Source organism: Nanorana parkeri, unplaced genomic scaffold (assembly GCF_000935625.1).
Source record: "Nanorana parkeri isolate BGI_ZX_2015 unplaced genomic scaffold, ASM93562v1 scaffold143, whole genome shotgun sequence".
NCBI classification, from domain to species: domain Eukaryota; kingdom Metazoa; phylum Chordata; class Amphibia; order Anura; family Dicroglossidae; genus Nanorana; species Nanorana parkeri.
In genome coordinates this window covers 998,766-1,015,737 of record NW_017306411.1, presented here as the reverse complement: position 1 = coordinate 1,015,737, position 16,972 = coordinate 998,766, and the positions used below count along the sequence as shown (strand labels likewise).

Sequence of the window (16,972 nt, the reverse complement as noted above, 5' to 3'; positions counted from 1 at the left end):
CCCAATACTTGTAATGAAGTAAAACAAATTTATGAGTACATGAATATCAAGAAAACAAGTGACACATATGTGAATGTGAAACACTTGTTTTCTTGATATTCCTGTACTCATCACCTTTTATTCATTCTTGTTCTCTATGACTACTTAACATATGTATAGCTAGCTACAGTTATTTTTAGTTATCACAATCTGTTTTTATAATTATAAGCTTTTATGAATTTTTTACCAATTGTGTTTAAAAGCCCATTAATAAAATGCATTCCTTCTTATTATTCACTATCTCACAATTCACTATTGTTTTTAGCACACACTGTTTATTGTATATGGTCTCTTAGATCCTCACATATGTATAACTTCTGTTGAAACCATGATGAAGGAAGGGATTCCCATGCCCCCAAAACGTGTTGGCTATACAAGTGGGGGTTTATCGAACTTTAATAATGCAATAATTGTAATACTTACAGGGTTAATCACAACAGGGTGGAGAGTTTGGAGAAGGCAGGAGAAGTGAACAATTTAGGACAATACAGCTGAACTGGAAAGTGAGCTGAATTGGAGAATTTGTCCAAATCAGCTATGTTGTCCTAGATTGTTCACTTCTCCTGCATTCTCCAAACTCTTCACACTTTGCGAATAACCCTGTCAGACTTTTAAACTGGCAATACACATATAGAATTTTGGCCCATTCATGTTGAATCGGCTGAAATTTGATCTGTGGGTGGCCCTGTCACCACCACTAGGTTTGATAAAAGTCAATTGACTTGTCAAAGAAGCCAGGTAGAAAAATGTTGGCAGAACAGTAACTGCAGCCAGTTCAGGTATTTTGACAGCTGTGGACGCCAGTTGCCAGAATATAGCTTGCAGGAGATATTATTTCATCCGCGCTGTTTAACAAGAAGTGTTTTTTCTCGTTCAACCTGGAGGGCTCAACAAGAAAAATCCTAAAGTGTTAGGCCAGCTTTACCTTTCATTGTGGCACTCCATTCTTGTCTCTGATTCTAATCCAAAGTGTTCCAGCAGAACTTCCACCACATGTGAGCTGCCTCTCAAGTGACTTATGCACTTTGTATCTCTATAGGTTGAACTCAATGGACTTGTGTCTTTTTCCAGCCTGACTAACTATGTAACTATGTAACCTCAATACACCCATCTCCATGAGAGTAGACCCTTTCTTGGCATCCAAAGCCACTACCTCATCATCTGTCTGTAGGGATACAACCACCGTACCAAAGCTTTGAAATCTGCATCCTAAGTTCCAGAGAGAGCCCAAAACTGACTGCTTAAACTACCGCAGTGGTTCTAGAACCTGATGTCCATAACACAACACACATCTTTCATGGCAGACTTTTGATATCCAGGTTGGCCTCAAAAGTTATTGTCAACCCACCAAGGTCTGGAACTTTTCTCAAATACGAAGGCACAATTACTGCCTATGAATGGGCAATTAGGAACAGGACTTTTAAGTACAAACCACACACTGTCCTTCCTTCTTGATTCTTCCCAAGATAATGGCTATTCCCTGGCATGCCTGTATGCAGCACAATGACAAAAAACAAACAAACAAATAAAGCAGTATCAAGGTAACCACACATGGACTAACCTTGCCTCCCAGGCCTTGATCAAAGGCTCAGTAATTATTTCACGCACATCCACCCATCAGAGCCCAATCTTGCACTTGTTGGAATGGGGGCACTTTTCAGCCAAAAAAATGGGCTGAAAATCTCGGCTTATACTCGAGTATATACGGTATGTGGGCATCTACTAAATGATGTGTGCACTAATACACCACATTGGCTGAATGAGACACAAGATTCTGTTGGGTCCTGGCAGACCCAAGTATTACTGGATGCCTCAAAACGTGTTGTTCTTAATAGGACATCTGCCCATCACAATAATCATGTGTGACCGAGCTCAGACACAAGCACAGAAACATACCTCCCAACAGTTTGGAGGGAATGTCTCTCATTTGGAATCAAATTCCTCTATCCCTGTTTCCTCCTCCAACGTCCCCTTTTTTGGTCTGATGTACAGATATCTATAAAATTATATTATATAGCACCAACGATTTTACACAGGGCTTTACATTCACATCAGTCCCTACCCTCAAGGAGCTTAGAATCCAAGGTCACTAGCTCACATGCATACAGGGCCAATTTTTTTAGACAAGAGCCAATTAACCATCCAGCATGTCTTTGGCGTGTGGGAGTAAACGGAGCACCTGGAGGAAACCCACGCAAGCACAGAGGAGAACATGCAAACTCCTTGCAGATAGTGTCCTAACCAGTGAACCCTGGAGCTGCATGACAGAAGTGCTAACCACTACACCACTGTTATCTCTTTCTTATGTTGTCTACTATTTCGAAGGGCCAGTATAAAGGAAAAGGAATGCTGAAAAAAAACAATTACGGTTCTCACCAATCATTTTTGGCATATTTATTCTTAATAGTCTGCATAACTGGGAATGTGGCAGTGGCATGTCCATGACCTTAATACATTAAGCTGGAAGGTGTTCCTCTTTCTTACCTCAGAAAGCTGGGAGGTAAGCAGAAGTAATGGACCCATACAGCCTTGCATAAAGCTTCAAGTGACTAAGCCTTTGTTTACTTCTGCAAAAATGGCTAGACTCTGACCCTAACCTTAACCCTAAGGGTTCAGTAAGGTAGACTGTCCACACAAGCACAGAATGTTAAAGAGCATCCAGAACTCATGTTAGAACTTCCCACCTCTGGCCCTGGCTTCAGCGTTCTCCAGTTTGGGTATGGCATTTAGGAGAACAATGACTGCAGTGTGAATCCCAAAACACAATGCAGAAAGTATTTTATTTAGCATGGATTAGCACAAAGTGATGCAAATATTTCTCTGGGCGCATGCGTGTATTGCTCATTACATTATTTTTGTCTCGGGATTAAGGCCTGGTTCACACCTGGGCGTTTTACAGCGAGTTCCTACGCGCTGTAAAACGCTCAACATGTGAAAACCAATAATTGCCTATGGGCATGGTTCCCACCTGAGCGCTGTAAAACGCCCTACGCCCAAAGAAGTACAGGAGCTTCTTTGGGGCGTATTTGCCGCGTGTATCCATTAGGATACAGTCGGCTAGCCCTCGGAAACACGCATTTGTCGCACGTTTCTTTTACCGCAACTCACGGTAAAAACGCGCTGCACGAAACGCGCAGCAAACGCGCATATTCCGTACGCCCAGGTGTGAACCCAGCCTAAGGGAGTCTTTGGTGTAGGCTAGGAAAGTGTGTAAAGTGCCACATTTTGATGCCCAGGTTTGTAGGACCTCTGCTCTATATGCCATACAATGGGATGAACAAATATGTAGATCACAAATGTAGTTCAAATTGCACTCACATAAAGAACTTTAATATGATGATTTCCTAATTGCACCAGCTGTATTATCCTAATGCTATATTTTAAAGTGACACACAGGAGCGAGTTTGGAGCGGTGGCTACTTTACAACACACAGGGACCATGGGGAAGAAAAGTAGCCACCCTCCAGAAGGAAGGACAGTGTCAGCACCAATTCAGAGATGATTTGAAGATCTAAGCCCTCGTTCACACCTGACCGTTTTGTAGAGCATTCGACGAACGCTCTACAAAACGGTAAAAAATATAAATTGCATTGTAGTCAATGGTCTCGTTCCCACCTTGCCGTATTTCCACCCGTCCCTAACGCCCTACAAAACGGCCCATGCCTGAAAAGGTCCAGGTACTACTTTGGGCCGTTTTGTAGGGCGTTTCCATTGGGATACAGCCAAGTAGCCTTCGGAAACGCGCGACGGTCGCGTGACTTTTTTACCGCGTGTCGCAGTAAAAAACCGCGCGACAGACGCGCATATGCAATACGCCTAGGTGTGAACGAGGGCTACAAATAAGGTACAGTATTGTTAATAGTTAGGGTACTTGAATGTATTTTTAAGATTTAACTCCAGAGTTTAGTGTCACTTTAATGTTAGATTCTTTTCCTTTTTCCACACTTTAATGTCTCATCTATGCTAAGTAACATTCCATCATGTTGTCTGTTTTTATACATGATCTAAGAAACAGACAGCACCACATTAGAAAACCTGATTGTTTAGTTTAGATGACAGATAAGCAGGTTGGAATTACAATTACAAGGGCTGCATATTTTCTTTCAGGTAGAGTAATGTGTACAAAGGATTCCATGACCCTTTGTGCAGTCTAGTGTTTTCAAACAGAGTAAACCACTAATAAGCTCATCCCCAAAGGCAGTTCGGTGTTCCTCAGCTAGTTTTTCAGGATAATGCTTCCAGGTACCTGGAGAAGGAAACTAACTTCAAGCCATTTACTAAACGTCATGGTGTTTTATTTACAGTTAAAGTGATATTAAGGCCCAGGGCAGACCTGAGCGATCCGGGACGCGCGTCCTGGGATCGAGCGGTTGTGCACAATTGCAGACCTGGATTGCCACGTGGCCCCATTGATTTCAATGGGCTACATCCGCATGGTAATCGCAGAAAAAAGGTACATGTACCTTTTTTTTGCGATACACGATGCGTGATCGTCGGTGACTGGCGACTCCGTGACCGTGCAGCAATCTGCGTGTTATCTTGCGGGATTGCCACACGGTCACAGATCGCCCATGTGTGCATCGGCCCTAAAGCTTTAGTTTTTGTTTTGTTTTTTATCAGTGGAAGGCCGTCATTAAAGAAGAACTATGAGGTGAGTGATTTCCACTCTTCCTCATAGTTAGAGCCGACCTGTGACAAAGAAGCTGTCACAGGTCGGCTCTATCGATCGGGAAGTGAGCAGAAACATGCAGCCGATCCGCTCATTTCCCGATCATCTCCCAGCAGTGAGGGGTGACTGTCAGTCACCGCTCCCCGCAGGGATTCCCCCCCTTCCCTCTCCAATCTTCCAGTGCTGAGTGGAGGAACGAACTGAGGAAGGGACGGGCACAGCTGGCTCAGCCTGTAGATAGGCAGAGCCAGCTGTCACTGACCACTGGTGTAAGGGGACTTCACTACCAACCAATGTAAAGGAGCAATTCACTGACCCCTGGTGTAAGGGGACTTCACTGCCCAGCAATGTAAAGGAGCAATTCACTGACCCCTGGTGTAAGGGAACTTCACTGCCCACCAATGTAAAGGAGCAATTCACTGACCCCTGGTGTAAGGGAACTTCACTGATCACCGATGTAGATGAGCAATTCACTCACTGCTGGTGTAAGGGGGCACTTTACTGACCACCAATGTAGAGGAGCAATTGCTGGTGTAAGGGGGCAATTTATAATGACCACCAATATAAATTAGCATTTTTACTGACTGTCAGTGTAAGGGGGAGTTCACTGAGTCCAGCAAATGTTTCAAGGAGCAATTGCTGGTGTAAGGGGGGCAATCAGGCCCGGATTTCCCACAAGGCCATACACTTTACTGACCCACACTGTAAGGGGACACTTTACTGACCACCACTGCAAAGGAACATTTCACTGACCACCAATGTAAAGGAACATTTCACTGACTGGCAGTGTAAGGGGGCACCTCACTGACCACCAGTTTAAAGGATCATTTCACTGCCCACTAGTGTAAGGGAACACTACCATTTTTACTGTTTGCATTTCTTTTCTTTATTAGCTTCTATTTAATTATTATTAGTGAAAATAATTGCAGCATAGAGCGGCCACATTCCTCATTCCTATACTTTCTGTTCATGTACCCTGAGCTGTAGATATCATATTTATTAGCTGTGCTCAGTTATTATGGATCCCTTTGTAGAGAAGGTGTGATTAAAGCATACATCTGCAGGGACTTGTGTCAGGGCTGTATGAGGGACCGGGGTTAATGGTGGAAGGTTTGCACAGTGTATGGGCACACAGCCATGGTTGTGAAATCACATTCAGGGCTGTATGATGGAAGAGGGTTAATGGTGGAAGGTTTACACAGTGTAATGGTTGTGAAATCAGTCAGAGATGTACGTCCTGGGAAGAGGAAGGGGCGGAGTCAGTGAGTGTGAAGGGAAGTAGAGGAGGAGGAGGGCTCTGTACCTGCCTGAGCTAAGCAGTGACAGTCCGGTCATCTGAGCTGGCACAGAGCTGTGTTGGGGGGCAGGGGAAAGGCTGGCACCCCGGAAGTAACAAAGGAGCCGGGACGCTACTCTCCTAGTCATCACTGATTGATCTGTGTGGGAACACTTGATGGCAGCTTGGTGATCAGGAAGGGTCAATGCCAGCTGGTGACAGCCCACAGGCAGCTATTGTGTGATCTGCCCAGGATGTACAGCTGGTTCTGTGTGTGCTTGGTGCTGTCCGCCTTGTGCCCCTTCGGCTTCTCCGGGCACTTTCTGGAATGCTTCACCGCCTTGGTCCGCACGGAGTACACGGAGCCTCTGACCAACAGCACTGTGCACGGCTCCACCGAGAGTGGCCGCTATGGGGACAGCTCCCCCAAGGAGAGCGTACAGGGTCTGGTGGGCTTCCCTCGGGATCCCAGACATCTGGAGGGCTGCCACCCCGACACACATTACGTAGTGCCTGGCATGAGCCCCCGGGCGATGGACGAGGGAGAGCCCTGGATAGCATTGGTAGCCCGGGGAGGCTGCACCTTCAAGGACAAAGTGGTGAACGCTGCCCGCAGGAAGGCATCGGCAGTGGTTATCTACAATGATGCCAAGAGTGGCAATGACACCGTACCCATGGCCCACCTAGGTAAGCCTCCCAGCTGCTCTGTTGTCTGTGTGTGTCCTATTGTTCCTTGGATGAGCCCTCCTGACCCCCCATAGCAGATGATCTTTGTGTATGTACATACCCTTTTATGTGCCTGATAATTTTACATCACACTTTCTCAACAAAGGGACCCATGGAAAAAACTTTCAGCTCACAGGGAACCCCAGCGAATCATTACTATTAAGAATGAGGTATACTTTGCTGATTTGACACCCGCTCTATGCCACAATTATTTCAGGGATAATACATACAAATAAGGACAGCAAAGATATGCATTCGTGGTCAGTGGGAGAAGGCCCCCCTTATGTTGGTGGTCAGTGGGAGAATGGGTACCCTTATGTTGGCGGTCAGTGGGAGAATGGGTACCCTTATGTTGGCAGTCAGTGGGAGAATGGGTACCCTTATGTTGGCAGTCAGTGGGAGAATGGGTCCCCTTACGTTGGCAGTCAGTGGGAGAAGGGGTCCCCTTACGTTGGCGGTCAGTGAGAGAAGGGGTCCCCTTACGTTGGCGGTCAGTGGGAGAAGGGGTCCCCTTACGTTGGCGGTCAGTGGGAGAAGGGTCCCCTTACCTTGGAGGTCAGTGGGAGAAGGGATCCCCTTACGTTGGCGGTCAGTGGGAGAAGGGATCCCCTTACGTTGACGGTCAGGGCGAGAAGGGATCCCCTTACACTGGCGGTCAGTGGGAGAAGGGTCCCCTTACCTTGGAGGTCAGTGGGAGAAGTTGGCACTTGAATAAACTTGAATAAACCCTGCCCACTTTGCAACCCATGTTCAATTTAAAAAAAAAAACATACCATTTGTTCGTGCTGTGTTTTGTGCTGTGTTTATGCTTGATTCGTGCCGCAAAAACAAGTTTTTTGCCGTTTTGGTTTAGGCGATATTGTGCTTTATAGTTGCTGAAACCCCACCCACTTTGCACCCCATGTTATTCACATTTAAAAAATAAATACACTATTCATTTGTGCTGATTTGTTTTGCTAAAACATTATATGTATTATATGTTATCAAACCGCACTGACTTACATACACCTAGATTGATTTGTTCCCGGTTTGTGCCGATTTGGTGGATATTGTACACGATGTTTTAGTTATTGCGTGTAGTTTTGCCTACTGAGATATTACAAATGTGTTTGGCCAGGTGTCCTCAGTCTGCACCCAGTCATTTACTGTGAATTAAAATACATCATTGTGCTGGATAGAGACAATTTGTGAGTGTTTTAGGGGAAATATAGGAAACCAATAGGGATGCACTGATACCATTTTTCCAGTACCGATAATTTCCGATATTACCGGTAAGTTATTGTGTGATCTGCCCAGGATGTACAGCTGGTTCTGTGTGTGCTTGGTGCTGTCAGCCCTGTGCCCCTTCAGCTTCTCCGGGCACTCTCTGGAATGGTTCACCGCCTTGGTCCGCACGGAGTACATGGAGCCTCTGACCAACAGCACTGTGAGTGGCCGCTGTGGGGACAGCTCCCCCAAGGAGAGCGTACAGGGTCTGGTGGGTTTCCCGACATTGGTGGTCAGTGGGAGGAGGGCCCCCTTACATTGGTGGTCAGTGGGAGGAGGGTCCTGTTAAAATTACACTAAACTCAGGAGTTAAATCTTAAAAATACATTCAAGTACCCTAACTATTAACAAAGATGTATCTTATTTGTGGATCATTCAGCTGTAGATCCTTAAACCATCTCTGAATTGGTGCTGACACTGTCATTCCTTCTGGAGGGTGACTACTTTTCTTCCCCATGGTCCCTGTGTGTGTTGTAAGGTAATCACCGCTCCAAGCTCACTCCCGTGATGTATTACAGTCTCATTATAATTTAGTAAACTAAACACAAGATTGTAGTCCATCACAGGAGTGAGTTTGGAGCAGTGGTTACTTTACACCACACACAGAGACCATGGGGAAGAAAAGTAGCCACCCTCCAGAAGGAAGGACAGTGTCAGCACCAATTCAGAGATGATTTGAGGATCTACAGCTGAGTGATACACAAATAAGATACATTTTTGTTGTTATTAGGAAGATGTAAGAAGAATGCCCCCCTTATCGGTAGCTAAAAAGGTAATTGCTAATTGCGGCTACATATCTGATTGCTCTTTTGCTCAAGGAGCCTTTAGTTACCTCATGAGGAACCATAGGTTTCCATGGAACCCTGGTTGAGTAAGGCTGACCATACACAGGAATTGGCCAAAATTCTTACAGAAGGTGGCCCTGCTGGCTCAACAAATGTTTATACTCAATCTGAGCCATGCCAACATTGCTGATGTATTTTGACAGTGGCAGCAGATGGCTGTCTGATAACAATAGCCACAGTGGGAGATTCGTCCATCCATGCTTTTAGCGTGGTCACAGGCTGAACACCAAAGTCTGTTAGGGTATCTGTTACTGTAGTGGATGTTGGCTCATAGTCCTGAGTAATTGTTTTGCAATAGTGGTGTGTGTGTGTGTTCTAGGGGCTGCTGTATACTCAACTGGTGACACGTCTCCGCTACCAAGTACTAGTCATCACTTGTAACCTTTTATTCATAGTCAAGTAACTGCTACTAGACAAATCTGGGATTAGGAAGATAGACGATTTTTTAAGGGACCGTAATATACAGGGGTACAAGTACTCCTAAGAATGAGATCCTATAGGTTGGACTTGATGGACTAATGTCTTTATTCAACCTCAAATACTATGTAACTATGACTAGCAAACGGGATGTAAATTCCAGATTTGTCCAAGCTGTATAAAAATAACGCGATTCATATTATTCGTAATGTCAATATTGTGTGTTTACAATGAATCTTATAGTCGGCTCAGGTGGTAGCTTTTAGAATTGTGACTTTTTCCAATTAATATCAGTTCTTTGTTTTAAATAAACAAACTTCTTTGGATCCACATGATGTCGGGTGTGTTTGAGGGTTTTTTTTAACCCTGAAAGGTTAGCTTGCATCCTTGGAAGAATTTCTAATGGAGCTGTCAAACAGAGATTTGTACACTATGAATATACACCAAACCGGGCCATGGACCATGCTAATGAAGATGTGCATTTGTAGTTCACTCCAAATTCAGACTGGTTCATTTAATAACTGTTAGGACTAGATGCAGCATGATGGTAATATTGGCTCATTTTCCTGTCTGATATCTAGTGCACATACAAATGTCTCTCTTATTTCTATACATGTTCTAGCTCTGATATTTCGACTTGTTTTAAGAACTTCCTTGATTGTGCTTGTTCTTCTGCCTTGTCTGACTTGTGGTGTGAAGCCCATAGGATGATCTGAGGGGAGACACTCCTGGCTTCCTATAGGGAGCCAGTACTCTAGTTTTTATGTTTGGAACATTGCAGTTGATCAATTTTCCACCTTCTGTTCCGTTTGCTTTCCAGTCGCCTTCTGTTCAGTGCCTGCAAATAGTCTTGCTCGAACAAGCATAGTGCAAGATGGCTTCAACAGAGTCCTAGAATAAGAGAAGAAAGATGCTATCTTGTGTCCAATGCTCCTAAGGTTTTCTTGAGTTTGAACGTCGCAGAAATATACTATAACATCAGCATTGTAATAGGAATACATACTAGAGTTGGTTTTGATAATGTAATCAAAGCTTACTTGGGAAAAAATCCCTTTTATGTAATGAGTGCTGCCTTCTGTCTGCCCATCACTTTCATCAACTTCCTGGATTCCCAGTGTGTTTTGTGTCCTTCCCTGCTGCTTGATGTGATGCAATCTCAATGTCTTAAAGGAGAACTATGAGGTGAGTGCTTTTCACTAACTAGATTCTAAAGACCATTCGAGCAAACGGGGAGTGAGGCTGCAGGGACCGTTCTAACAGCCAGCCAGGATCACGGTTTGGGTGAGTATACCTCTTGTTTTCACTCCCTAGATAAAACGAGCACTTAAGCCTTGCAATGCGGGGATAGCCCCCCTACAAGGGTTAAGGTTTAATTTGCCCAGAGTTTTTTTCTTTCAGTAATAGCAGTAATAGTATACCAACCATGGTTGCTATAGGTACTGTACTTTTGTTACTTGGAGACATCCTGTTCTTTGGTAAACGCATACAAATCTTAAAGGAACCCTGTCAATAGAGAGACATGGAACCTACCATTACTGTAATTTCCTTCTGAAAATGCTAGTTGTCTGGCTTTCATGCTGACCATTCATGTGCTCTGCATACTTGTTTTAGGTAAGTACCTCCAAAAAAGTACTGAATGTAGAGTATCTAAATAACAGGCACGTAACTGGCATTTTTAGAAAGAAGCTGGCGGTGACAAACCCCATATTTATTTTTTATAGTGTCCCTTTAATGACATCAAAGCTTGTCAAACTGCTACTAGGAATGTGTAACTGGGTGTTATATGAATAATTGTTTAGATGTATATCATTGTAAAACAATGTGTGTGACGACTGAGTAATATCGTTTCCTCCTACTTCAGAAGATAACATTTCAAAGTGAACTACAGTATATCATCTTTTGAAGGAGATAGAGCTTTCATTTGGTGGTATTAATAGCCACTGGTATTTTGTATTTATTACTATATAAAGGAAAGTAGAAGTAGGTTTATTTTTTCCACACTTTTTCGATAATGAAGAAACAATCTGGTACTGAAGTGGCACCAGCAAGAGCTTGTTAATGGTGCTCCAGATGGAGGAGGTGAAGGGGTTAATGTAGAAGTCTCACTCACTGAGAGGGTTCATGTGTAGAATGTGAGGGGTTAAAATGCAGGATGCAGAAGACAGGATACAAATCGGATATAGAAGCGAAGAGGGGGAGGTGAAATGGTTACGCAATTATCCCATAATCACCTCCAACCCTCATCAGTCTGCTGCTTCTCCTGTCACTGTCCAGTCACAGGGTGGGGGCGGGGCATTCAGATATGCATTTCTTCTGTGTATTTAGCTGGTGAGCTTTAAATAATGTATAAGGAGGACAGCGTGATGCACTTGAGCAATTTGTTTTGATGCTACACTGATTAGTGTGTTTGGTAAAGCAGAACTCCAGGGGAAAATGTTTCTAGCCCTCGCAGTGGAACTACCCTTATACTCACTCGATCCTCCTGAGCTGGTTTGCTCTTAGACCGGGGTGGTGATTGACAGTCACCACTCTCTGCATGGAGAATATTATGAACAGAGTGATCACTCAGTTCTCGATCAATAGAGCCGGTGTGTGACGGCTTTAGTGTCGCACATCGGCTCTAACGTTGGGGATGAGGGCTTTTCACTCTCCCCATAATTCTCCTTTGACTTCCATTTTATGCTGTTTATGTAAGTGTTAATAAAATAAAAATGTGCTTTACAAAAGTAAGACTATATTTTAAAAAAAGTATATATTTTCTTTTAATAACATTAATGTCTTGAATTCTTGTCAGATGGTTGGCTGTGAACCAAGAGGCCATTTGTGCGTGGTTTATATTACTTTAGTATCCTGCATTTGGTTTATTCTTTAATTGCTGAGGCACAACTTAAATCCAACGACTTCATAAAGTTGCTTAAAGCGTAACTAAATGCAAAAGCAAAAATGTAATTTATTGCAGCTTACCAATTCTTAGATGTGGTGGCTGCGTCTGTTTTCTTTTCATTTGTTAGTCAAGTCCATCTAAAGCCAGTTATACACGCATCTATTTTCTTCATTCCACCTGGCGGCTGGAGGAAGAAATTATAAAAGATTCCTGCATCATAGCCTACGAATATTGATAGAGGAATCTCCTGCTTTATTGGGTTCTGACTGTGGCCGCCAGCTCGAACAGAGCTTGTAGCTGTTTGGCTGAGAATTTTCAATCAGCTGATCGAAGGATGCCAGGCGGAAGGGTATCCACTGTGCTAATTTTGGCTGGTTCATCAGGAACAAGCCAAAATTGTGTGTGTCTCTCTCTCCTATCTATCTATCTATCTATCTATCTATCTATCTATCTATCTATCTATCTATCTATCTATCGATATATAGATATATAATCTTCAGGGAAGCCTATCCCACCTCGACCTAACCACTGAACCTTCACATTCTCAAATAATTCATCCCCACACAGCTCACTCCTTATGTATCATTTCCCCCTCCTCTTTCAGATTGTAAGCCCTCAGGGGCTGGGCCCTCCTTACCATCTTGTCTTGTATTGTAACTGTAATGTCTTCCTTATATTGTAAAGCGCGGTTGTATTTCTCTACTTCAATCTACTAGTTTCATCTAACACTACCCTCCCCATAGGAGGACAATGCTCCTGTCCAAGGGTGACTCCATTGTGCCTACAAAGAGTGGAACCACCTTTATGACAGGAAGACAGGAAGTGTGTTACTGGTCGGAGCAGCAGATGAAAATATAACCTAAAAGACTGGTTACCTGCACTGGTTTACAGTTTTATTTTTGGGTTTACAAACTCTTTTAACCACTTGCTGTCTGGAGCAATTTCTTACTATTTGCGCACACATGATAAAATGTGAATTTTTGGCTAGAAAACAGCTCCAGACCCCCAAACAATGATATATTTTCTGAGAGCAGAGGTCCTGTAGAGTAAAAAAATGCTAGTTGCAATTTTTTATGTTGCACGGTATTGCGCAAATGTTTATCAAACCAGTATCTTTAGGATGAAATCCACTCAAATGAAATTTAGCGCACAGAAACAGAATATAATACCCAATTTTTTGGTAAAATATGAAATACGGAGTCATGCTGGGTAATTGGATACCAAACATGTCAAGCCTTAAAATTGTGTTCGCCCGTGAAGCCGCAAAAAACTTCAATACCCATAATTTCCCATAGGTCACACATTTGAAAAACACTTTTGCTGCTCATCAGCTTAGTCCAGTGATTAATGGCCCTACAGTTATTACTCTCACTCCGACGTTCACGGTGATATGTAACATGTGTAGTGCAATTGTCGTTTTCCCACGTAGGCGCACCGACGTGTGGGGGGTGGGGGGACTTTAATTTTATTTTTCTTATATGTTACTTAATTTTTTGTACATTTTTGTACACTTCTTTTTTTTTTTTTTTAACACTAACCTTATTGCTATTACATAGGGGGCTATCAAGCACCCTATGTAATGGCAGGGTGTGACAGGTCCTCTTTATGGAGACATCAGGGGTCTTTTAGACCCCTAATGCCACCTAGGGACCCCAAAGAAGCTGAGTAAGCAGAGATCTGCTTCAACAGCTTCATCTCCTGGCTCTAAGAGCCGGAGACTGTGTACAGTGACACCGGAAGTGATGTAATACACATCACTTCCGCGTCCAGTGATCAGAGGAGAGATCATTGCGGGAAGACCCACCAAGCCAATCCTGGGCACAGCATGGGGACATTGTTGCCCGGGGAAGTCGACGACGGCCCTGGTGGGGACGACGACAGCGGCGCTCAGTACAAACGATTCGGCGGCTGTATAGACACCGGATTGCTTGTACATTAACAGCCATTGCTGGCTGTTAAAAACGATACCAGAAACCCGGCTGCTGCAGCAGCACTGTTCTTTTTTTTTTTTTAACTTCTGCGGGCCGCTGTATATATACACGTATTGCTGTGATCTAGACTATTGACTACACTGGGGATTTTAGAGATATCAGAGGCTGGTCATTATGTGCTGCCATGTTTCTTTAACCTGTTTTCATATGTGCTGATGTTTGGACACATTCCATAAGGAAAAGAGAGTGCACAAATGTATGCACGTGTTGCATATTCATAGATTTCCTGTTGCTGATTTTGTATTAATGTATTGTCTTTGTGATTTATTTATTTTTTTTGCCAAGAAACATTTCACACTGGTGCAGCTTTTTAGAACTTTAGACTTTTGAGTCTAGGAAAATGACTGGAGATTATATGGGGGTTGTTCACACAGTTGCACTGCATTGCAGTTCTTTTAAACTGCACATGCTGCAGTTTGGCTGAACTTTCATGTGCTTAGCTCACCGGAAAGAATGCTAATGAATAACACATGTGTGATCCGTTTAAAATGGAAAATGAGTATAAACACACACACACACACACACACACACACACACACACACACACACACACACACACACACACACACACACACACACATACACCCACACACACACACACACACACACACACACACACACACACACACACACACACACACACACACACACACTGCATGTGATATACAGTGTCAGTTACCAATTATGTTAATGGTAGTATAAAGCCAGATTTTAATGTACAGTGGGAATAGTAATAGTCCAACAATCGAACTGAGTGCCTGGCTCAGACTGAGTTGCCTGGCTCAGACTGAGACTCATTGGACATTCCATGCAGCCCTTCTATAAATGCTTTGGCTAATGAACGGTATCAACTTATTAGAAGTTTGGCTCTATGTTACATACATGTCATGCAGTCCAGTGGCCTAGGTAATTATGGTAAATGGTGTCACACCACAAACCTATTTGTAGTACACTCTTGAGCAGAATCATTTGTCTTGGGGCTGGGGCAACCTTGTGCGATCATGTGCAGTTGCACCCACCGTTTGCCGCACGGCCCCATTGATTTCAGTGGAGATGCATCCACGCGGCAATCACTGACAAAAGGTACATGTGCCTTTTTTTGAGACACATACTTTTTCAACCACGATCGTGTGCAATTGTGGGCGGAATCTGTGCGATCTGCCGGGCGTGACTGAGGTGGAGTTAGAAAATAATCGCCCAAGTGTGAACCTGGCCTTAAAGACCGATACTCAAATAGAATGATTCAAAGAGGCATTTTGTTGTGCAAGCATAATGATACTCTTCTCAAAACCAAACTGTCAGAGAAGATGTATTGCATCATTGTCTGTTTATATGTATAAAGATAAACTGTGTGTGTGTAATATATTTTACATAAAGGCAAGTTTTAATTCCGGGTTCCATTCAATCTGGCCAGCAATTGTCGGGAGATTGTGACTAGACATGCAGTCACAATCCCCCCTTTGGTAGCCATGATGGTCACTGAGACCCTAGGTGACTGCTAGCTGCATTGCAACTACAACAAGCTAAATGATAGCGGATTTGTGTGTGTGTTTGTACAGTATACCCAGCAAAGGAGAACAATAGGACAGCGTCCTAAAGTTCCCAGACACACCAACTTTTTTGTTGTTTGCCCTGTGATTGTTGTAGTTAGTTTAGACCACCAGGCACTGTTGACTTAAAGTTTGAGCCTGCAAGGCTCAACTACTATTACACAACACTTAACAAAACCGTTGTAAGGCGATTAACAAGTATGCAAAGTAAGCACAGTCACTACCCACAACCCACCTAACCACAAAACCACCCAAAAATAAAAATGTAAGCACAATGATTAACCTGAGTTTGGCTCGGCGGTAAATTTTCCGTACCAAAAGTGGTAACCCCAAGCCACACTCGGGCGTCTTCCGGGTTCCTTCCCTGCGAGTGCCGGCATTGCAGGGGGGCGGAACCGGTGAGAAATTCAAAAATTGAAAAAATAAATACTGAGATAATCATACCGCCAGGGACGTTAAACTGAAACAAAGATGCCCAACTGTGCTTTTGAAGTTCAAAATTCAACAATTTTCTCCCCATTCCCCTCACCAGAAACATTAGTAGCTGTATAGACTTGCCATGTAGGGTCCAGTCCCATTGCACTGCCCTGCCTGTGCATCTCTGGTCAATGTTTTAATAAGAAAAGGAGCCTGGAACTTCTATTGTATTGTGCCTGGCTCATAGAAATAAATGGAGTCCACCGACCTGGTCAACATAGGCAGACTTTGCGTCCTATTTTTGGAAGCCGGTTGATGTTTCTGTACATTAATACAGAGGTGTTAAGCTCCATTCAAACACTGCCCAGTGCTGCATAGGTTGCTGCAACAGAAACGGTCCCTGCATAGGCGCTCTGTACTACTTCTACCATTATTGTTCCAGGGGAGGGATTAGCTGCATTTTAATTTTAAAGTGCAGTTGCACTTTAATAGTATTTTTGGTTTTGTCTCTGTTCCTCCTACGATTCCCTGTTCATCTCCAGATCATGTTTTCATAAAATGTGCTTCGTACGTATTTGTCCATAGACGGCAAGCAAAGCAGATTGGAGGAGAACAAAAGAACCGCATCAAGGAAACAACTGGGTGATCGTTCTATGACCTAACTCATGGATACAGACAGGATAAAATCCTAAGATAACTTCATCCAATAATGAGTCCTTTTGTTTTCTAGCTTTACATTGACCTTGAATCTACAGCCAACGCAACTTAAGGGAGGGATATGAGGAGCTCTAATGTAATTTTCTAATTCTAGGTAAATGTAGAGTTTAATAGAAGGCATACTGAATGCTTGACTGGTACATAAACAGATAAGATTCATGCTTGTCATGTGGGG

The 16,972-nt window shown here is 43.5% G+C and overlaps 1 protein-coding gene across 1 annotated transcript in view; it reads left to right on the top strand.

Moving 5' to 3' along the window:
- The first annotated feature begins 6,146 nt into the window (after nt 1–6,146).
- RNF149 (ring finger protein 149) overlaps nt 6,147–16,972 on the top strand; it is a 47,139-nt gene continuing 36,313 nt past the window's right edge. Inside the window, exon 1 of the mRNA XM_018554146.1 lies at nt 6,147–6,671. Coding sequence (XP_018409648.1) covers nt 6,239–6,671 — 433 coding nt within the window. The 5' untranslated portion in view covers nt 6,147–6,238. The remainder of the gene's footprint in view (nt 6,672–16,972) is intronic.